We start from the raw sequence: 23,443 nt of genomic DNA, 5'->3' as shown, positions 1-23,443 counted from the left end.
GGTTTTAATCTTGCGTGTGCAGACGATGCATGTTTATCAGTGAATGTATGAATTCAAATGGGATGTGCCCATAACGTCCTTGTTTTTCTTGTAGGCCGGGGGGTAGCCCAGCATGGCTGCAGCTTCATATGACCAGTTGTTAAAGCAAGTGGAGGCATTGAAAATGGAGAATACAAACCTGCGGCAAGAACTAGAGGACAACTCAACTCATCTCACAAAACTTGAAACAGAGGCGTCTAACATGAAGGTATGTAGTGTTTTCCTCTTTCTAACCTAAATGTCTTTCTGTATTTCCCACTCTGGCTTTGCACAGTGCTTTCTTACCAAGTTCACATACGAAAAGAAAAACGGCACTCCAGTGGATTTTGCCCAAAAATAAATATACAGGCATACCCCGCATTAACGTACGCAATGGGCCCAGAGCATGTATGTAAAGCGAAAATGTACTTAGTGAAGCACTACCTTTTTTCCCCACTTATCGATGCTTGGGTACAGGTAGGGAGCCGGTGTTGCTGTTCAGGACGTGCTGACAGGCGCATGCGCGAGCTGCTGTTTGCCTATTGGGTGAGGGGGAATAAGCGCGTCACTACTACGGTGGTCTGTAAGGCAGAATAAGTGTCCGTACGTGTGAAGTGAGTGTACGGACACAGGGGTATGGTGCTATTGAAAATATGTCCTTACTTGCGAGTGTACTTAAAGTGAGTGTCCTTAAACCGGGGTATGCCTGTAGATATACACACACACACCACACATACCCCACACAACACACACACACACACACACACACACACACTGACATTTCGGTCCTGTCAGGGACAAAGGTTCACGTCAGGACCAAACGTAGTTTTTTCACCTCTCTGCATGTGAGCTTGCTGTACCTCACCACGTTGGGATTATCTGAGTACCGGTGGAAGTTTACTGTAGGATGTGTGAGTGCACCTTCCTGGTTTCACCCTGTTACCAAGTTGACAGATCTCCTCTTCCCCACCCTTTTCTGCAACTGGTGCTTCTGACCCCTTTTCCCTTCCATATTCAAGGTGGCAAGTCTTCACTAAGAAGCGGGGGTAGCTTTTTGTACGCTCTGAGAGGAAGTATTGACTTCTGGAGCAAGGTGTCGGCATCTTAAGACACCAAAGCACAAGGAATCATGTCATGAGATGTGTTCCCAACCTATTACCATATGACTGTAGGCTAGAATACAATGTTGACTTGAGCAGGTGTATGGCTAAGCTGGAGGCGATTGGGGAGGCGTGGCGGGTGCGTCACCAGGCTGGTTTGCCCTCATTGGCTGAACCGCTCACGTGATGCGGTCGCTCTGCATTGCACCCGCGCGCACTACGGCCAGCCAGTAACAGCTGCCGCACTTTATTCTCAGAACGGGCAAAATCGCAGTGAAGAGCAAATGATTCAAACATTAACGCAGCAATTAAGTAGACCTCTTCCAACTGGCAGCTAAAAAAACTAGAAAGAAACAAACCTGGGCAAAACAGAATGCCTCCCCCTGTAAATTAGTGCTGTTTTACTTGCATTTAAATGCATTATTAAAGAGGTGGCTCTATGCTTCAAATGTTCATTTTATACAAGATCAGATCCAACACTATTCCCTTCAATTCTACATTCATTTCAGTGAAGTTTTTTTTACATTTTTTTTTACCTTCTCCCCTGGATATTTATTGACCAGTCAGCCTTCTGCGTGATCATTTCTGATCTTGCATGTTTTCATGTTTTGGTAAGTACGGAGTATTGCTTTTTACAGCGCTGATCCTAATTCTGCTGCTTTTGAGTAGTCACGAGGAGCTACATAGTTGGTTGATACTCATTAGCCTGGAGGCAGACCAGGCTCCTGGTATTGCTAGTATTAATGGTTCGCTGAGAAGGGGGTTTGGCAACGTTATCTTGATGGCGCTGCAATGTCTAACAAAGCTCATTTAGAAGCGTTGCTTCAAGTAAAATGCAACATTTGTAATGCCTTTCTACCTGGAACGCAAACACACTATTCTATAAAGTTCCATTTGAATAGAGGAAACACTTAAACACCCATTTTGACTGCTGGCCTGGCTTTGCACTCCATCTCATGTGTAATAGGATATTGATTTTTGTTTTCCACAGCCACAGTTGTGATGATCAATATTTAAATGTATAAAATTGGTGTCGGATTTATCTTTCTTACGAAGGGCTCTGAAAGGAGCCATCTACCAAAATAAAAAAAAAAAGATTCTAAAAATGTGCAATTGAAAATAATATAATTAGTATTGTCGACAAGGTTGAAGCTGAAGATTGATCTATTTCCATTACAGATCTATAAAACGTAACCATGTAAGTTGCTTAACAGCACCGGTTTGTTGGCGAGAAATAGATTTAGTAGCATGTGAATATCACTTTTCCTGGGGGAGGGTTGTATAAGTCGCTGACAGAAAGGATACTCAAGCTTGGGCAAGTCACTTTATCTCCTTGTGCCTCAGGCAGCTAAAACATGGAGTATGCTCATTTTGGCAGGGACTGTCTGTATAATTGCTGTGTGCTGTGTACCGTACACTATACTGTGATTGTGAAGCACTTTGAGCCTCACTGGGAGAAAGGTGCTATATGAGAGTTATTATTATCCATTTGTAGCCTCTTCCACCATGCTTGGCCCGATATGGAGAGCACAGATGGAACGTTACACCTCCACCATTTTGATCTTTCACCTTCAGCCTGCATTCTCTGTCAGAACAACACAAGCTGTGTATATACACAGAAAAGAGACCGCTGTACACTCGCTGACAAATCCAAAGATCTAGACACACAAGGTATTGACATTGAAGAAACTGGCCAACCTTTCAAAAAAATATCCTTTAAAGCTAGTGTAGCACTTGTTTCTACCCCCCAACCACGGAAGGTCTGGCCACTACATTGGTGTTTCCCCGGGGCTGTCGCTCACCTGCTTGCTCCGTTGCTCCGCAGTTGGTGTTTGGGAGCAGCAACAGGGCAGGCTTTCTCCATCTCTCACAGTTCAGCGCCTCCATCCCATGAGGACCCTGCTGAATGCAGGATGGTCCCCACAGGCAATACTCCTTCCCAATAACCACACAGCATAGTTGGTCCAGCAGCAGCTTTATTGTATAGCAGCATGGCACATCTCCGTCCCTGGAGCAGATCCCAGGGGCTTGAGGCCCCAAGAGCCCCTCCCAATCTCCTTTACCCTCTTGCAAGGAAAAGGGTATCACTGCATATCATATACAACCAACCTTAATTTGGTGGAGTGTCAACTTTTATACCCAGGGGGAGGGGCTTGTAACCCTGCCACATAACAGGGCAGGTCCAGGTACTGACAGGCATCACACCATATATATGTGACCCAGTCAATACCCTCCCCAGGTATGAAAATCCAACTGCCGGTTTAGGCCTACACCTGGATAAGGCAACATAGTACCATCCAGGCTGCAACTGCAGGCTAGGCCCTGTGCAGGAGTTTAAACCCAACACTGCCTGTTCCTATCAGGACTTATAGTGTTGAGGCCAGTAGAAGGCTATAGCCAGGGGCACTTGGCTACACTAGTATTTATTAAAAGTTTATATATTAATGGGCACACTATGGTAAGGTGAAGAAATATGATTTATTTACGCATCCCTATCTTACTGTATGCCAATCTCTTAAGCTGCAAACATACGTTGTCAAGAGTTGACACAATGTAGGAAAAAGACAGCAATGACCACTGCGGGTCCATTTCCATCCAGTTTAATATTTCGAATTATACAATACTTTCTGAACTTGTAACATACGCTGATCGTATCTGAAAAGTTATTCATTAAACCTTACTCTCTATCACCCCTAATGCCTTGCCGTGTCTTGTCCCCTCTTCCCCACCTTACTCTCTCCTCCGTCGTGCCCTGCTCCTCTTTGCTCTCTCCTCCCCTCTTTTTGCACTCCCTGCCTTACTGTGTCTGCTCTGTGCACACTAGACTACCTTCCCTCCTACGCCTCTCATCCTCTCCTTGCCGGTCTAGAACCGAAGTGTTCGCCGCTGTATAGTTCGCCGCACTTCGGCCACCCCAGCCGCTCCAAAGGCGCGTGCGGCCGACCGTTGCTCCGAAGTGCTATGTTTTAATGTCCCGTGGTGAAAGATGGAAGACAGGGCACACGGATTTGAAAATAACAAAAGTATTTATTAAGCTAACACAACGTTTCGACCTCAATGGTCTTTATCAAGTGCAAATGGCTTAATGACCAAATCTCAAATGATCCCTTATATAACACCCCCAATAACCACAATGCCCACTGAAAAATCAACCTTGATGTAACACAAATGTGCATGGCTACCTCCTCATCATCCGTCAGCGCCTTGGCGTCATGATTTGTTTACAAAAATACATTAGTTGTTGGTTGCAACCAGAAATTCTAAAGAGCTAATTTTTCTATGTAGCACTGACTGTGTACACAGTGCTGTACATATAATTTTACAGGCACAATGAGTCCCTGAGGCACAAGAAGATCTGACTTTGGGATTTGAACCAGGTCCAGCCATCTTCAAAGGCTGTGTTCTGAGCTACTCCTTTGCCCTATGTGAAGTCGGCGATAGCCATGTGCGCTCAGATGAAGCACCGGGAAAGTGATTGATTCTTTAGCACAAAATATTTGAGAGTTGAAAAACATCCGACCACAATTTAAAAATAAAAATGGTTTGCCATGCTTTTGTGTCTGGTGCCCCATTGTCTGAATACAAAACACTGCTTGGCATATTTACCATCAATCAAGGCAGCCAGAGGGCTGTAAGCTCTCTGGAGAAGTGCTTGTGTTTGCTCATCCGTGTCCCCAGCACAGATAAACACGGGCCAGCAGACATGCAGACTTGGCTTGGGCCACCGACTGTGAAGTGTCCATCATACAAAGCATCTAGCCTGACACCATGCATTCACCAGGCTGCCTACACGCTGGACAGCTCTGAATATTTACCGAACACTATAAAAAGATCACTATAATACAAAGCATACAGAAAGACTTTCACATGTACTTCAACACTGCTGGCGCGGCTGGCAGCGACGCACACGTTTATCCAATGGACAAGTAGGGGGTAAGATCTGTCATGCCATGTTTGATTGCAGTGCATGCATTGTCTTTGAACACCCACAATAGTTGTCACAATAAAACATCAAGGTTTCGAACCCGGACACTCTGTGAAATATGTAGCTGCCACAAAACTAATAAGAAAAGTATTATGCAACATAATCCCTGAATAATTGGGAAATAACCACAATGTGAAACGACAGAACTGAGATATAGGACAGTACTGTATGTAAAAGGACATCCATAGCTTTCGTGTGGTCATATTTTATTTTGCAGTTGAGCACTAATTACAGACACTGTGCCACTTCCAGTATCTAGATTTCTGTGTCATTTCTGACTTAATACTATAATGAAAGTCCAATTTTTGGTTTTGTGTAGGTTATCCAAACACCATTCGCCCAAATTAAATCAATAAACCCTTTCTAAATGTCACGCTTACCATTTAAAGCCGAATGTAGTCATGAGGAGGAAATATTTTTGAAAACATTGATTTTTGCCCTGGGCTTAAAAATGTAAGATTACAGAGAAAAAGCACTGCATAATCAGTGAAAAACGGAGTAATGGTACGATTAATAATTAACTTTTATTGGATATATTAATAAAATAATGTCACTAACAAATGTGTTATTTCACTTATTTTATTAATCTGACATTAGTGTATTAATATATCCAATAAAAGTTCATTATTAATTCATACCATTACTCTGTTTTTCACTGGTTATGAGAGTGCAGCATACGGGGCTTTTTCTCAGTAATTTTACATTTGTCCTTTCCTGTTTTGCACCTCATTTACTAGTATTTGATCACCACAGCTGAACAAGGAGCACTCTTTTGCTAACGCGCTTACCTTATAAATGTATCCTGCATTAACGGTGCGTGTTTTAATGATGAAATACTTGATTATTTCAGATGCATTGCCATTTTGAAACTTTAGCTGGAAAACAAGTTTCTACGTCTAGTCTTGCTTTGGGCAAAAAGATATAAACACTTTTTTGTTGGCAATATGTGAGCCCAGCAGTACAGCAATTTCATTTGCCGTTATACATGTCAATACGGGTTTGTGCCTATATAATATTTCCCAAGCTTATTACAAAAATAGATGACAAAAATACATATACTGTTTGAACTTTGGTGTGGTTCATGTACTTCTTTCCGTGCTTTAACCTCTGCTTCAGTATGCCCTGTGCTGCACAGTTTTAGTGATTACAAAGTCTATTCTTGATGGTAAGACAAGCACGTGGCTTGGGTTTGACAGGCTCTTTCTCTTATATTAATATTATATTAATATAGCACATAAAAATATCAGACTAGCACGTTCACATGCCTCAGACAGGTCTGAAACCAGCCAGGGATTCTGGGTAATAACATGCAAATGAGCAAAATTGACTGGAAATAATTAACAATGTGTGTAAAGATATACAAGTAATACTTGCGTGCACACTTGCATAATAATGGAATAATAAAAGCAAGCCACACTTTACAATCACATGGATCACAGCCCATTACCTCTTTTCTATTTAGCACCCTCTTGTGGACAGTCAGGATTTTTCTATGGAGTCTCTGAACATTCTGTAAGTTACATCGGTTGCATGAATAGAGTAGTTTTGTTTTACATTTGTTGTTTTTTTGCTAAAAGAATATATATATATATTATATAATATAATATATAGTTAGTCTGGCACAATCTAGACTATTATAATTGCTAGCATCAACTCACCCTTTTAACTATAGATGAAGTCCCCCCCTGCTACAGTCCTAAAGGCTATTCCGGTCTCGAACGCCTGGGTCTCTTAAATCAGCGATTGCATTACAAAACATGTGACTAAGAAATACTAAAGGGATGAGAACGTTTATGGCCATTCCTGTTTTGACACGGAGCAGAACAAGATGATCCATCTCCCCTTCATACTGCTGGACTAATAAAAATGTTCTTGACACGTGCTGCCACTTTTAGATTACAGTGTAGATTTGAGCACATTTCCAATGTGTTGTGGAGACAGGTGTAGGATTTTTCTTATGCATTGGATTAATTAAGATTGGTTGACGTGACCAAACCATTGTCACTGGGAATTAATGTATTGGTAAAACTGCAGCCAGGTTTCTACGTTTTGACTTCTTTCAAATCATAAAATTAGACGTTTGCTCAAGTGCAGACGGGATTAAAGTGAATGTAGTGGCTAATGCCATTGTGGTATTTTATTGACTCTGCAATGAAACAATATGATTTGCATGGACTGGTTTGTATTTTCTGGTGTAGTTCAATGTTAATTCCACACACCACAAAGTTTTGTGTTGTCGTTAACATTTAATGGGACATAATGAAATGATGGTGATGGATATCTGTAGATCTATTAAAAAAAGTTATGTTTATAAAAACAATGCCTTCCTGGAACTCAAAGTAAGGCCGAGTCCATGGTCCCTGCTGGCGTGCTGAGGCGGGCTGAGGCACAGGGAAAGCGGGTGCTTTCCCTGGCCTTGCGGTTGCTTACCGCAAGCGCTCTCAGCAGCCGTCAGGGGGCGGTCCGGGGCGGGCGCGTCACTGGCCGGGGGCGGGCCAGTGACGTCACGGAGCAGGTTCGCCCTCATTGGGCGAACCGCTTACGTGACCGGCCTGTCTCGCCGGCAAGCTGCGGAATTTTAAATTCCCTCAAGACTTGCGCTTCCGCAAGCGTGCGGAAGCGCAGGTGAGCCCCTACTAAAGCCGCTCTAATTGCGGCTGTAGGGGCTCAGTGCTGAGCGGGAGCGAGCGTCAGCACGCTTCCGCAAGCACGCAGGGAACATGTCCGTGGCCTAAGGTTGTACACCCAAGAGCCTGATGGTAAACGTTGGCGCGCTCTTATGGTTGTGTGTGGAATTAGGGCCTTTAGGGGACACAACTCTGAACCCACATTAGGAAAAGTGTGAAGCTTTCAAATGAGCATGTAACCACTGGGAACAAAGTGACGTTATCCAATAGCAAATTGATTCTGTTGTGTTTTTGAATCTTCTATTCGTTAAGTCCATAACAGAGACCAGGGATGGAAAAACCTCGGGCTCATAAAATGTTCCCCCCCACCCCCATGCGCCTGTGTTGCAGTGCTGACTGACCTGTCATTCACAGCTGGCACCGGCAACAGCACTCCCCAGCCACATCAAAGCCGTATCTGGCGTGTTGGGACTGTACGCCGCAGTGATTGACGGGTCAAGTCATTGCCGCTCAGTGAGGAGAGCGGGGAGCTAGGAGGCAAGGATTGGGGGGCGAGCTAGTTGGAGGTCGTGGGACTAGTCAGAGCTCTAAATGCATAGTGGCTGGGAGTGGGGGGAGGGGTGTGGAAGAGGAGGGTGGTGAAGAAGAGTGTGCCGGTATATAAGTGTGTGTGTGTGTGTGGGTGTGTGCGCGCGCACGCACACGCACGCGTGTCTGAGAGTGTGTCTGTGTCAAGCACACACTGTGTGAGAGAGACACAGGCACAGTGACATAGAGCTGCAGATGGGGGGGAGGCAGGCCCCCGCTCCCCAACATTTCTGTCTGGTTCCTAAGTATTGTATGTTTTTGTCCACCCCTGTGTGAGCCTCCTTGCATAATTCATTTATTTACTTGAGCTAGCACTTGTACGTACACCTTGTATAGAAGTCTTCACACTTGTAATCAGAAACTGTTAGTGCTACTCTTCGGTGTGGAATATCCAAGTCTTATTGTCCCGTTTCCCAAGTGTAAGGGATTTATTTGAACAAGAAAGGGGCACGTGTGGTGATGGCCAAAGTGATAGTAACTTGAATGTAGTACAAGTACTGTACTGACCAGTACCTTGCTCTTGTAAGAAATCACTTAGGTCTTTGTGGTGGCTTATTTTGCAGCCTATTTTTTTCTGCACCTCAGTGATCTTCCAATACATTCTGTAATGGTATGGTGGTGGATCTGTGCCCAAACTGTTCGTTACGTCATCTTTAAAATGAGGGGAATGCGAGCAGTATTAAAATATCCATGTTTGTGCACTCAATTGGGCTAATGCTCTTTGCACAAACTACATGAGCACTGAGGTCATTTGAAATAAGATGAGCGCTGGGTACCTAAGGGACAGGAGACCCGAGTCATCTTGTTTTTAATAGAAATCAGGTGATTTCCAAGAACCTTCTTAGCATTTTTATTTTTTATATAACTTGGTGGACGTGGCAGGTGATAAACCCGGTTGAGAAGGGCAATTATTGCAGACAGGAGCAAGAATAATAATAGAATATCTAAAAAGTAACCGCTATATCACTCCGTGGCACGACACTTTGTTCTCATCCCATGTTGTGTATATCCTTTCTCAGTCGCCATCTTTTGAACTTCTGTTTAGTTGAAGCAGTTTCACCTTTTGTTAGAACCTCGTTGTTGGATGTTCAGCATTTTCACAGCCTTTTTCATACATACCCTGCGTGGGCAGTGCATGTAATTTGTGGAATATTATTGCTTTAGTTTTGCGTATCCGAGTTCAGTAATGTGATCAGCAAATCTATAATGCAATTATCCTATTTCAGCTTTTTCACATAGATGACAGGCAGTTTTCTACTTGAGACACTACAGTAGCTCCAGTGCTTTTTGTAAAACAAATTTTTTTTTTACTGTAGATTTGCTCGACATAGCAATCTTTGCTTCTACCCCCGATGTTTAATAACCTCGGTGCAATGTGTGCACTCCCCTCTGCCAGAGGAGATGTTAAAATATGAGTCAACATGTTCTCAACCAGTCAAGGTTAAGTGTAACATTACAAACCGAGCACCAATAAATACGCCGTCTCGATCAGTATTCAGGTAAAATGACTTGGGTGGCTTTGTGCCAGTACTTCAATATCATATATTAGAGTCTAATTTAGATTCCCGGAGGAGCAGAGATGTGGAGAGAGGGAGAAATATCCAGTTTCAGTGCCATTGCATCCGGTCATCCAAGAAAGACTGCAGAGCAGCGTGCTACTTGGTTTGTTACTTGTGCGGTGTGTACACTATGGTGGTTATCGGGATACTGATTGTGCTGCACTCCTTGTTGCAGGAGGTTCTCAAACAGCTACAAGGAAGCATTGAAGATGAAGCAATGGCTTCTTCTGGCCAGATTGACCTACTGGAGCGTCTAAAAGGTAAAGTTGGCATTTGCGTAGCTATTTCCATGAAAGATAGTGTTTACCAGTTACTGACCGGTGACTCTGTTCCGATTTGAGGTTGAAACAGCATTGAATTTCTGAACGATCAGGGCTGCACTGTAAAACAATGAAGCCTAGTTAAATGATCATTTTCTTTAAAGGTACAATGCATGCAATATCTTACATGTCGTTTTGTTTTGTTTTTTAAATCCATTTTGTCGTATTAGATAATTAAACTCTTAATGTCATTTTTACTGAGCATCCTTTGATTTCTGTAGCAGGTTTTAGCACACCTCCCCAGCAGTGGATGATCTTTGCAAGACTTTCCTGTTTGTGATTATTTGTTGCCAATATTCCCAGCAGTTTGAGCTGTAAACTGTAACAATAGATAATGTTACCTTAGTAATATAAGAATACATTGTAGCTGCTGAGTTACACTGAGTTACACTGACTGAAGGATGGATTGAAACAGGAAGGCGGCCATTTAGTGAGCCCTGGGAAGCAGGATCTTTGCTAATCTATCCCAGGAGAACAAATCGATTGGCAACTTAGGTAATTAGTTTTCAATAAAGTAATCAAAGGCTGCATATATTAAAAATCTATATTTTTGTTTTAAAGTCCTGTGTAGATTGATCCTTTAAAGCTGAAAGACAGTTGCAAAATGTTATTGGAGAACCATAACAATTGTAGCTGCAGACACTTGCTTGTTGTGTAACCTCTCCCAAACACACTTTGGTTCAAGATGTGATTAATCTTTCCCTGTGCCAAAGTGTTTTAATTACAAATATCTAAAGATTTCTGCGCCTGGGGTATCCGTGTGCCTTTGGAAATCGTTAAAACGGGACCAGGACTCCTTTCTGAACAAATCTTAGATGCATTATATGCCTTTATGGGTCCAAACTGACTGTATGGGGGATCAGGTAGGAAGTGCGGGTTGTTGCAAAGTGGAGTTGTAATGGAGTTTTGCGAAGGCTACTCTTTTTTTGTTTATTTGTAAGCGGAGTTCCAAATCTTCCATTTGCAGTGTCACGTACAGCACAGCTGTGAGCACGTGTCCTGCATACGAGACAAGGGTTAATACACAGCTCGCAAGCTGGCCCACTTTTCACCTTCCGCAAAGGTCCCTCCAATGAACAATGTCTCCCCTCAATCCGTCCCCATATACCATCTGTCACGGACAGCACCCTTTTAATATTTACCCCTTACAGTACTCAGTTGCAATCAGGTCTATCCACTGCCACCATCCAAGAAATATGCAAATAAAATCTATATCTACCAGGGTCTACAGTTCCTGTTTATTAAATAAAATAAAATAAACTATGTACTTAACACACACATCTGTTGTAGCAAAATGTGTCTGAAAATGTACAAAGCGTGCAACCAGTTCATTCAGAGCCCAAAGCATCCCATATTAATGTTGGGCTGTAATATACAAAAAGACAGTGCTTAGATTACAGAAAAAAGATTGTTACAAGAACATACAGTTAATAAATGCAGGCCAGTTTCTTAAAATTAAAAGATAAAATAGTGAACCGAAATCCCTATGCAGTACGTTACCATATGTCTTAGGTTTTTCCCCAGAGAGGTCACTGGCATAAGAAAGAATCGAACGTGCGTGTCTGAGCCCAAAACACACACCTTGTTGAATTCCAACTTATAATGAGAAAGTAGGGCATTATATGCGAACTCCCCTCCATTTAGAAAACCCTAAGTCCACCCCTGTCGTAAATCAGCTACTTGGCTGACATTTTTATGACTTTAAGAAGAAAAAAACTCCCCTTTTGACGTTAAAAAGTTGGCTCAATATATATTAGGCCTCATAACTTTATGGCCATAATACTTACACACGCGAGTCATATCAATAGATTCAGGCGAGTTTACTGAATGTAACAATACTAATTTTGACCCACTTTCTCCAAAGTTTGAGCAACAAATGGATAGCTGTCCCTTGCCACCTCCTAAACCTCAAGTTTTTCGCCTTATTGCATCCATCTTCTTGCAACAAGTACAAATACCTCAATGTTATTCTTCAGAATAGATGTAATCACATGATATCATCAGTTTTAATAAAGCCCTCCAACTAGGTGGTGGTCTGCTTGTCACAAGGGATATTTCAAGAATGTTATGGTTTTCTTGGAGGCTGACAGCCCAGGATCTGGTTATCGTCGATAACCTTCTACACTGTACATATTTCACTTTTAGTGGGCCATCGGCAATTAAGCCCTCTTTGTAGATCAGCATAGACACTGGAAGGGTGTTGACCTGTCACAAAAACTATTTCTTTGTATTTTTAAGTTGAACTGTAGCCATATTAACCCCTGAAGTACCAGATTGATTAAAATACTTAATCCCCCACCATTTTTACATGGAGTATGTTCTATAGCAAGATGTTGGTGACCTAGAAAATTTCTATTTTTAAGAGATAACTATGGGATATCTCTGGTGATAGCCTCAATAGCCATCCACCTTTTTGTGCACGGTTGGGGAATGACGAGGGAAGTTGTAATAATTGTACTAATAAGTTCTGGAAGGGAAATCCCCCATTAAGTATAATCCTAGATAGAATGGAGCATCCCACCCAAGACCTGTTATTGTTCCAAATGGATTGGAAATCTGCTTCTGAATTTATCCTAAACCTATAAGAACAATGGGAATAAGAAGCCTATTAAACCTATAGAAGCCTAGGTAGGATGTTCATTTTTATAGTTGCGCTCCTTCCAAACCGGGAAATGTAAAGTTGGTTCCACCTAATCAGGTCTTTTTTTTGTTTAATTGCATTAAACAAAGTGTAATTGGCCTTCTATAAATCCCTGTAATCACCTAAATATTTGATTGAATCGTCCTTCATTCTGAAATCAAAATTTAATCTGATTAATTGTTCCATATAATTGGGAAGAGTGAGATTAAGCTCTCCTGATTTTATGAACATTTCTTACATTCAGAGTTCTCCAAATGTATTGATCTCAAATAAATTGGGTAGAGCGGTGAAAAGATTAGAAATTGTTAAACATATGTGGAAATAGTGCAATTTATTGTTGCCCTGTAATGATTCAATGTCTAGTAGTAAGATTGTAATGTATGCGAGAGGCTAGAACTTCAATAACTAACACAAAAAGTATGTGGGGAAAGGGAGAACTTTTGTCTTGAGATTCTCAAACACAATTAGGCTGGATAGGTGTTGTCCAATCCGAATTTCTGCAGAAGGGGAGTGATCGAGGGTTCAATCAGCTATTTTCCTCAAAATGAGCAAAAACACATTATAGCATGGGACCTCACTTAACCGTTCTTCCTTTATGGGAGTCAACATTTATGAAAATAGTTCAAAAGTGAATGTGCCTTTCTACCTAAAAATGCGTGTATGTAGGCGTTGGATCCTTCCATTCATTGTAAATCGTTGTACTGCTTTTATCACTTCACAAATGTGTTCAAAGCAAGGTCTTTTATATAGTGTCTGTGCTTTTAACATTGTTGTTTTCTATTGCTTTTCCATTGTCAGACATGCATTTAGATGGCAGTAACTTCCCTGGTGTCAAGTTAAGGCCAAAAATGTCCCTCCGGTCGTATGGAAGCAGAGAAGGCTCAGTCTCTGGGCGCTCCGGAGAGAGCAGCCCCGTGCCTATGGGTTCTTTTCAAAGAAGGGGCTTTGTCAATGGGAGCAGAGAGAGCACTGGATACATGGAAGAACTAGAGAAAGAGAGGTAAGCAAGCCGAAAATTACATACGTTTTGTAGACCAAATGCAAGGAAACTACACAGCCTGAAAGGCGTGCCACAGATATACATTCAAGATCTTTATTTGTATAGCGTCGTCCATGGATGTAGTGTTTCACGGCACAAATACATGCAAAACCATAACCTCTTGAGAGCTGTAATAGATCATGAAAATATATGCTTCAAACATAAACGGAATCATTGGGATAAGGAGTTTCTGCCCTGAAGAGCTTACAATCTCAAGTACTACAGTAATTTAGGTTAACGTGTGTGTGTGTGTGTGTGTGTGTGTGTGTGTGTGTGTGTGCACGTGCGTGCGTTTTGTCTGGGAATCAGGCACACTAAAGTGTCATTACCACCTCATTAGTGGCAAGGAATAGTTAGCATGACAGAACTGCATGATGTCAATTATGATTTACTTGGAATTTAATGCCATATTTACCAAGTGATCCTAGTCCACACACAGAGGCTCCGTACTGGCACTGCTTAGTGAATATGACCCTAAATTTTTTACGTTGGTCAGTGGTCTGTCATTTTTCTGATGAAATAATAAGAAGTCAGAATGAAATGTTACTTTTGTAGATCTTTTAAACGGTTGCAGTGGAAAGTAAAAGAGAATGAATAGAAATGGGTTAGTTTTCAGTACGTACGCTGTCCAGTTCCAAGTGTTTGTGCCAGTGCTGCCATTTTTGATCAGTGCATTAAGACTGTCATAATATTTATCATCCTTGCCAAATCCGCTTGTAAACTGTGTCATGGCCAAGAAAGCAGCAACCAGATATCTTCTAGCACTCTTCAATGTGCCAATTTTGTGTGGAGCTTTTCTCAAACATCAAAGTTATAAATGCATCTGCTCATTTATCAGTTTGAATCTTTTTCTGTACCTATTGTTGTACAAAGCTCTTCCAAAGCATGGTGATGTGTTGCAGGCGCTCCCCTGCATTTCCACAGTTCTTGATCGGTGCTGTGTGAATGCTGCCTGTATTTTGCTGTCTGACACTTGGCACTTGATCAGCAGTGGAGGTTCCAGGAGGGAAGCAATTATAGGCTGCAGACAACCGTATGGTAAACTGTGGGCAGCAATCTGTCAGCTTTATGCACATTTAGTAAAAAATAGGGTAGAGCCTGATCACTGCGAAGAAATAGGGCTGGAGGCTCGTATCCAAAACAAAAATAATTTATTAAATGCGCATAATAGCGGGAAAAAAGGCAACGAGAGGTCCTCTGACGCGTTTCTCACCCAAAGGGCTAATACCAACATTAAAGGGGAAATAGAGTATAGCCCAAAGCGGTATGTCGCACTGCGATCAGCCGCTATCCCCCTTAAGTCAGTGGGGCTTTTCGGCTGATTGCGTTGTTTGGCTGCTTCGGCGCAAATTGACATAGATTCCAAGTGTTTGTGTGTTTAGAAGTCACACCCATGTGCTTTACAAATAAACAATAATATGTATCATTTTTTCACTTTGGCTGCAGGATGCATTTTCTGAAATTGTTCACGTGAATTCTTTGAAATTGCAAGATATTATAGAGAGATCTTAACACTGACTTTTGTTATCAATTTCTGTTTGGAGTCTACATGGGTTTATATATTACATGACCATTTTATGGTCTTGAAGGACATTTACAGCACACCCCGCTCATGCCATGTATTTTGGGTATTTTTCTAAATATTTTAAATATTGCAAATATGGTAGCACCCATGATTGAGAGCAGACAGGTGTCTGTCATTCAAGCAACAAAATATTTGCAGCAACAGTATTGCACCACCCAAAAAATAATCATCTCTGGGATTCAATATTGTCTGCCCACTTTATTCATGTAAATATGGCAGTATCTCTTGTTAGTAAAGGCTATTCTTACATTTACATCATTAGATTTGTGCTTGTGGCCATTGTCACATTAAATCAAAATAAGGAACACCCAGCACTTAAAATAACAATGACAAAACATAGTGGTAAATCATGCTACAGTATTAAGGTGTATATATGTATAAAGCTTTTTTTTCCGTTTATCATAATGTATATTTTTTCTCATGGTTAATTTGAGTGCTAGTTCTTCTCTATTTTCATTCAATTGTATCATCATGAATATTGGAGAGTTTGCCTTGTACTATCCACTAGCACCTGTTTATATTTTTGTTTAAATCCTTCTCTGTGTATGAATTGTCAGACATTGTCTTGTATTTCAATGTCACATTGAGCCGCAAGGTTTGTAATGCTTGATATGTTTTAATATATATTCATAAAACCTCCTGAATTGATTATTTTAGTATTCCCATGTCCATAATCACCACATAGGATGGTCATGTAGGTAGAATAAATATTTAGCAAAGGAAGTATTGGACTCCAGACACCATTGTACGTGGCACTGTATATCCTGTACATCAGGGATGCGCAAACTTTTCAGTCTGCCCCCCTCGCTCAGGCCCACCCCCCCCTTAAACTGGTGTCCGGCGTCTACTCCCGTCACAATGTCATGTGATGTTGCGTTACCATGGCAACACGGCGTCATGTGATCCCGCTGCGTCATTTGATGCCATGCTACCGTGGCGGCGCGGCACTGGAAGCCACTGGTGACCAGGTAAGGGAAGTTACAAAGGCCTCGCACGTGTTCCCCAGTATTTAATGTAAATGCCTTCGGGAAGAGTGCAGGACCCCTGTAACGCCTGCGCATCCCATCCCCCCTGTTGCAACCCAACCCATTTGTTCCTTGGCGCTTATTAGAGAAACTTTCTATTTCAGTTGATGACAAATTAGTAGATCTTATTAGTGGAAAATCGTCATAGCAATAATGGGTGTTGGGTCATTTTGAGAGAAAAAGTAAGGTGTACAGTTACCCTAAAGTATCATTAACTTCTGTTTTGTCTTTGACATTCAGTAAAGGTCATTGCACTTTTGTTCACTGTTCTCAGAGTGATTAATGCATTTTCAATGGAAAACAATAGCCTCCCCTTCCGTTCGCGTCATTCGTCGTTGCGTCAACACCACGTGATCTCTATCCAAGGGATCACATGGTTATGATCCGGACCATCATAAGCGAATGGGGTTAAACGGTTTACAATTGGATGGGTCCACAAAGAGCGTGGCTGATTCTTTCAGCAGCAAAATGATGATCACAAGATTTCCCGGTACCATATACTGTGGATATAAATATGTTGCAGTTAGTCATTACATATTTATGCTTTTCTCCCCTTTAGATCGTTACTTATTGCTGAGCTGGAAAAGGAAGAGAAAGAGAAGGACTGGTACTATGCCCAACTTCAGAACCTTACCAAGAGAATCGATAGCCTGCCTCTTACTGAAAACGTGAGTGTCAACTTGAAATAAAGTCGCTTTCAGCAATCTGTTTTTGTTTTTTGCTGAACAATTTAAATCCACCCACTATCAATTCAAGGCCACGAGATGTACCTCGACTTCATATAACAAACTTTTGTGACCTGGTCAATGTTTTTGGTTGTCATCTTCTCCATCTTTCACCATTGATGGTGACTGTCTCTTCCTGATTGGCATAGTCTCTTACACGTTTGCCACAGTTATTCTTAATATAGTGCAACATTAACATGTCATTCTTTGATTTCATTGTAATACCCACTTACATTTTCCAGTTTCCATCCATCCTGTATTGTCTGCACTCAGAAATGTTCTGGACCAGTCCCTCTTCATCCAAACATTGCCTCCATCATCCTCATGAAGAGAACTCGTGTTTTTTTTTAGTCGAGCCTTCAACTAGAGTTCCCTCTTTTCTGTGGTTTTTAGTTCTCCCTCCAGACGGACATGACCAGAAGGCAACTAGAGTTTGAAGCCAGGCAAATCCGAGCTGCAATGGAGGAACAGCTGGGAACCTGTCAGGACATGGAGAAACGAGCACAGGTATGTCATCAAATTTGAAAAACCGAGATATATTTTGGGGGGGGCAAATATACTCTGTGTAAATAGGCTTCTTGGCCTGACGTTACCTTTGGATCCATGGTTTTGGATCTTGGAACGAAACTGTTGATTACGCTCATCTTTTCAGCGGTTTGGTGCTGCATTTCAGCTGCATAGAGAAACTCTATTCCAGAGATGAGCCAGCTTAATAAACACATTTGACAAACCATGGTTATGAAAAAATTAACCATCTTTATGAAAGTGTCTGTACAAAAATTCAAGAAAATCTGGAAACCCTGGTACAGCCACATGAGTGACGCTTCCTGTGAAGATACCGCGCCACAACGATCAAGGCCCTTTGGACATTAATTATTTTTGAAAACCGGAATATTTAGCCTGTAACAATACTTTGTAGTTCTATTTCTTTGCCAGTAGCACCATGTTTCTCCATGTACTTTTCCTCTTTCTGTACCACCTCCATCCTTCCTCCGTCCTCCTCGCTCCCTTTTAGTTATTTCGAACTTCCAAGTTTAATATGGTGTTAACAACGGCCCGTTTGAATGTACTTATATTTTGCATTCCTTCCCTTTTTCTGTCCACCTGAAAACTTAAAGCTAAAAAACCAGCGAGACCTATTGAACGTATTCTTCGCTGCTAGATTGAAGCAGACTGTAACATTCATATTGGGGTTATCATGACGATAGGTTTTTGATGCGCAATAAACTGGCTTTTGTGTGCTGCCGTTGTTGCCAAGATTAATTCCCCCAACTCTAAAATAAACAAATCACATCCACAACATTATCCAATGGCCAAATAGACTACTGGAATTGGCACACTGTTGGATACATTTGGATTCAAGTTTCTTTTTGGGGTACGGAATTGCATTTGGTTGCATGGCTACTAAAAATGCATACGATAAAACAAATATGGGCCCGTCCGTTTTAAAAGTGGCATAGTGTTGAGCCTTTTACAAATCTTTGTTTAACGTATGTGTGCTATTTTATAATCCTTTCAATCTGTAATGTAGTAAACCTGCCTCTTTCACTCACTGATTTTAGGGGGGGAATTCACTCTTGCATTGTAGTAGATCAGTCACAGCAATAGCAAAGAGACACCCCTTTCAGGTTCTGAATGCTACCAGGAGCTGCAGTGGGGTCTGTAGCTGTGAGATGTGTATGATGTTGCTTTGAATGTAATGAGAAAGCTGGCTATTGAGTTGCTGTATTCATAGCAGCAGTTGATTTGTGTAAATTTAACGTCATTTCCACGCAGAGCTTCGCCCTTTCTCTTTTTCATTCCGACACATACATTTTTAATATTTTTCTTGAAGGCAGAAATATGGTATTGATTCAACTCCAAATTACGAGAGGCTGAACTGACCGTGGTAATTTATTCACTTATGTCTTCTTGTGACTTGTCAATCTATATTGTTACTCTAACTTGATTTTGCTGGGGCGTAAATATTCGGTTTATCTAGTAGCAGACTAAAAAAAAAATGCGTTTTAATTAGTTTGAAATACAAATCTGATACACATTGTGAGTGAACAAAATAAACGTTGGTACAGATCCTGACCTTATTAATAAAGAATCCATATTGTCTGTACTGCATAATATTCTAAAAGCGTGTTAAAATCTTTAAAGCAGCATTCCTACATTTCCTTTTTTTTCCGCTCATATTTGTATATGTAAATCATGCGAGTGTATAATTCTACATTCTTACCTATGCTGGCAATCGTTGGGTGCTCCTGTTATAAATGGGTACAAATCCTTATGGTGTGACTAACATAATGGCTGCTTCAGTCAGTGTAATTCAGCAGCTGCAATGTATCCTTATATTACTAAGGTAACATTATCACTTGTTACAGCTTGCAGATCAAACTGCTGGGAATATTGGCAACAGATTTATCCCAAATTGGGAAGTGTTTTTCAAAGATCTTGCACTGCTTGGGAGGTGGATTTAAGCCTGCTATAGAAATCAAAGGATGCTTTAAAACTCATTCAAAATGGCATTAAGAGTTGAATAATAAAAAATAAAAAAAATCCAGTGTTATGTAATCCTACAGAACTGATTTATTAAAAAATAAAAAACAATAAAAACACATAAGATTTCACAGGTTTTGCTGCTTTAAACAGGCCGTTGAAAGCTGAAGCTGCAGAGACCATAGGCTTGTGTTTTGTAAGCTGTTTAGGACAGATAAACGGGCATTTTCTCGCACGACGTTTTTGCTGTGTACTATATTTGTGTGTGATCGCCTAGTGAAAATATAGCTATGTATTTTTGAGTGTGTTTTGTATTTATTTTAAAAAAAAAAAGATTTTACAAGAATTGTACCTCCTAAGGCGGAGATCAAATTGAGGGTATTACAAAAAAATAGCATAAGGCCCCCCCCCCTCACCCCCCACCAGTGGCAGAACTATCACATGTGTGCAGCCGGTTAGGGGCCCATCCTCCATGCACTGGTACGCCAGCACTTATTTTAGCTGCTGGAACAGCGTTCTGGCATTTGTCACGGCCCCACACTGCACCGCTCTTCCCGGACCCTATCTGTGCTGTGGGGCCTTACCCGGCGGCGCCAGAGGGAGCCAACCCAGGTGGTCCTAACACGGAAGTTATGCCCCACCGGGACGTCAGGCCCAAGTTCCGCAATCACCGCCTGGTTATGCTCCCTCCGTCGCTGCCACCGCATGAGGGGGGCCTTTATTTATTTATTTTTGCAGCGCTGAACAGCGAGTTTACAGTTCTATTTTAGTGTTCTTTTACTTTACATTTCTTTCTTTACGAAGCGGACGTATTAAAAATAATAATAATTGCTTCCTTCTAGGCAAGAGTAGCTAGAATTCAGCAAATCGAGAAGGACATATTTCGGATTCGGCAGCTGTTGCAGTCCCAAGCTGCAGAAGCAGAGGTTGGTATCTGATATTTCTACTCTTACGTATTAAATTAAAAGTGGGAACCTTTGGCTGCCAGAGAAGCCAGCAAGCATCTATACATCTATACAGTCTGTGCGGGAAGCGCAAAACAGAAGAATCCAATACTGCAGACTGTGCAACAAGTTTTAATTAAGTAACAAAAAGACAAAACGTACTCGCAAGAGTACGCAGATTGAAAGCTTATCAGTAAGAAGCTATGTTCCCCCTCTCCTGCCTGCAGACTCCTCTGCAGTCACTTGTGATGACGTCGGGATTCTCAGCCAGACTACGGATCACTACAGGGGCCAAAATATACATCCATCTGCAGGCAGGAGAAGGTGACCACAGCTTCTTACTGATAAGCTTTCAAGCTGCGTACTCTTGAGTACGTTGTGTCTTTTTGTCACTTAATTAAAACTTGTTGCACAGTTTGCAGTATTGGATTCTTCTGTGTTGCACTTCCCTCACACACTGCAATTCCAAAACCCTGGGAGTGGAGGAGTTCCCATGTAGAAGCGGCAATCCAGGATTGAGGTGTTTTTTCCTCAGCAAAGGCTGGTATTTAGACCAACTATAAGGACTGTTTGCACTTGTGACTGTATTAGACTTTTTGGATATTTCTATGTTTTTGCTTCATATATTTCTGTGTGTGAGGCTGTTTCCATGTTCCCCATTGTTCCATTTTTGGGGTTATTTTTGGAAACCATTTATGACTGGGCTGGCAAATCTACACGCACGGACGCGCACGCACAAATAATATATAATACACATGCGCGCACACGCTTATGTATGTAGGTATGTATGTGTAGACAGACAGATACAAACACATATATATTACACACACACACACACACACTGGCCTAGCTAGATATACGCGGGCCCCCGGGCAAACATTTTTTAGGGTTTCATTAATATTAATAATGACCAGCAATTTTTTTTCTCCCTTCTCCCATTTTCTCTCTCATCATCCGTTCTCATCATCATCCCTCCTAATCTCTCCTCAGCTCTCCCCATCATCACCATCTTCAGATCTCTCCACATCATCAGATCCACCCCCCCCCCCCAAGTCATCATCCTCCGATCTCCCCCCCCCCAGATCATCATCATATCTCCCCCCCCCCCCCCAGATCATCCTCAGATCTCCCCCCAGATAATCATCATCACCAGATCTCTCCCCCCAGATCATCATCCTCGGACCCCCTCGCCCCCCAGATCATCCTCAAATCTCCACCCCTCCTCCATGCTTACTTGGGTGGAGACAGGCACGGGGAGATGTTATGCGGCGGAGGGCCCCCGGGTTAAAGAATTAGCCGGTAGAAGAATCACTTGAGATGGAGCAGAGCAGCACGAGGTGAGGAGCGCGCTCTAGCAGCAGTAACTGGAAGTTCCGGGTCAGACTGCTAGATGGCGCTCCTCCCCTGCAGTCCTGCTCTGTCTCAAGGGATTCTTCTACCGGCGAATTCTTTAACGCTCGGGGTGTTATGTCTCTACATATCCCTACGGGGGGGAGGGGGTGTCTACAGGGGGGGAGAGGGGGCCCCCCAAGAGCACGGACCCCTGACATTGCCCGGGCTATAGCTATTCCCCTGTGTGTGTATAGATGTGTGTGTGTATTGATAGATACAGAAGATTCTTGGATGGCGGTGCAGCTGCCTTGGAAAAAATTCATGGGACCAAACTTGCAAGAAACTGGGTACAACAAAGTTTAATGGCACTTCAAAACAGCATCAAACAAACCCTGACCTGTTTCAGCCGCAACTGGCCTTTGTCAAAGAGTATAGTATACACACAACACATAAGATTTAAATACCCACAATTCCCGCCTCCTGTGATGACGTATCGGCGCTCTCTGCCTATGATGTGGAAGAACAGGAAGAACTGTGTGACAATAAAAATCACTCCAACCATGAAGTGATCCGAAAAATTTAGTGCGTTTTTTTGTCACACAGTTCTTCCTAAATAGCTAAGGGGGTTCAGGGCTGCTCGTTTTTGCTTGGAATCCTGTATTTTTAATTATGTACAATGTGGAAGGTATTTAGTTATCTAGTTTCCACTATACTGTGTGTGTATATAGTACCCATTTGTTTCCTGCCCCTGTTTTTTGTACTATCGTTTTCAGCAGGCTAATAGTTAAGCTCAATTGTAATCAGACCAAGACCTTTTCATTGGTGGCTCAGCCGTCCCGTCATAAGGGGGCTGGAGCTTTTGTGCCTCCGTGTGATGCCTGCCTGTTTAAGAGATACCAGCTGTGTTTAGTGCTGTTATTACTTAGCGTCCCTGTTAGAGGGGGCGGCTTGACTCTCATAGGCAGAGAGCCCCGATACGTCATCACAGGAGGCGGGAATTGTGGGTATTTAAATCTTATGTGTTGTGTGTATACTATACTCTTTGACAAAGGCCAGTTGCGGCTGAAACGCGTCAGTTTGTTTGTTGCTGTTTTTAAGTGCCATTAAACTTTGTTGTACCCAGTTTCTTGCAAGTTTGGTCCCACAAATTTTTTCCAAGGCAGCTGCACCGCCATGCAAGAATCTTCTGCATTGCAAACCACCTCGGAAGGAGCACGCCCCACAGCCCTGGATTTCCAGAGACTTGTGAGTTCTTTTTTTCCTTTTTTCACTGTACCTATGGCCTGTGACACCCATACAAAATATACCCCCTACAGAGGTTAGTGGGAGTCCACAAAGAGTGGCCCTAAGGGTTATTAGTGACAAAGGATTACTGATACGACTACAAAGCTGTGTGTATATGGAATAATATTACTGTTTGCATTGATACATGGACGTTCCCTGTGAGCATTGCATAGGAGTTCTATCTCCT

General features: G+C 42.1%; 1 protein-coding gene across 4 annotated transcripts in view; it reads left to right on the top strand.

The window, feature by feature from the left end:
- Positions 1 to 23,443, top strand: part of APC (APC regulator of Wnt signaling pathway) — a 151,072-nt gene that overhangs the window by 73,703 nt on the left and 53,926 nt on the right. For 3 of the 4 annotated variants that reach the window (XM_075601654.1, XM_075601634.1, XM_075601643.1), the window contains 6 exons: positions 95 to 247; positions 10,053 to 10,137; positions 13,637 to 13,838; positions 17,047 to 17,155; positions 17,606 to 17,719; positions 20,539 to 20,622. In XM_075601654.1, coding sequence (XP_075457769.1) covers positions 113 to 247; positions 10,053 to 10,137; positions 13,637 to 13,838; positions 17,047 to 17,155; positions 17,606 to 17,719; positions 20,539 to 20,622 — 729 coding nt within the window. In that variant the 5' untranslated portion in view covers positions 95 to 112. Of the gene's footprint in view, positions 1 to 94; positions 248 to 10,052; positions 10,138 to 13,636; positions 13,839 to 17,046; positions 17,156 to 17,605; positions 17,720 to 20,538; positions 20,623 to 23,443 lie in introns of those variants that run through there. The other variant, XM_075601662.1, reaches the window with a different exon arrangement.

The sequence above is a fragment of the Ascaphus truei genome, chromosome 1, assembly GCF_040206685.1.
Source record: "Ascaphus truei isolate aAscTru1 chromosome 1, aAscTru1.hap1, whole genome shotgun sequence".
Classification (NCBI taxonomy): Eukaryota; Metazoa; Chordata; class Amphibia; order Anura; family Ascaphidae; genus Ascaphus; species Ascaphus truei.
Note: the sequence above shows the minus strand (reverse complement) of the source record. Positions and strands in the feature narration are given on the sequence as shown.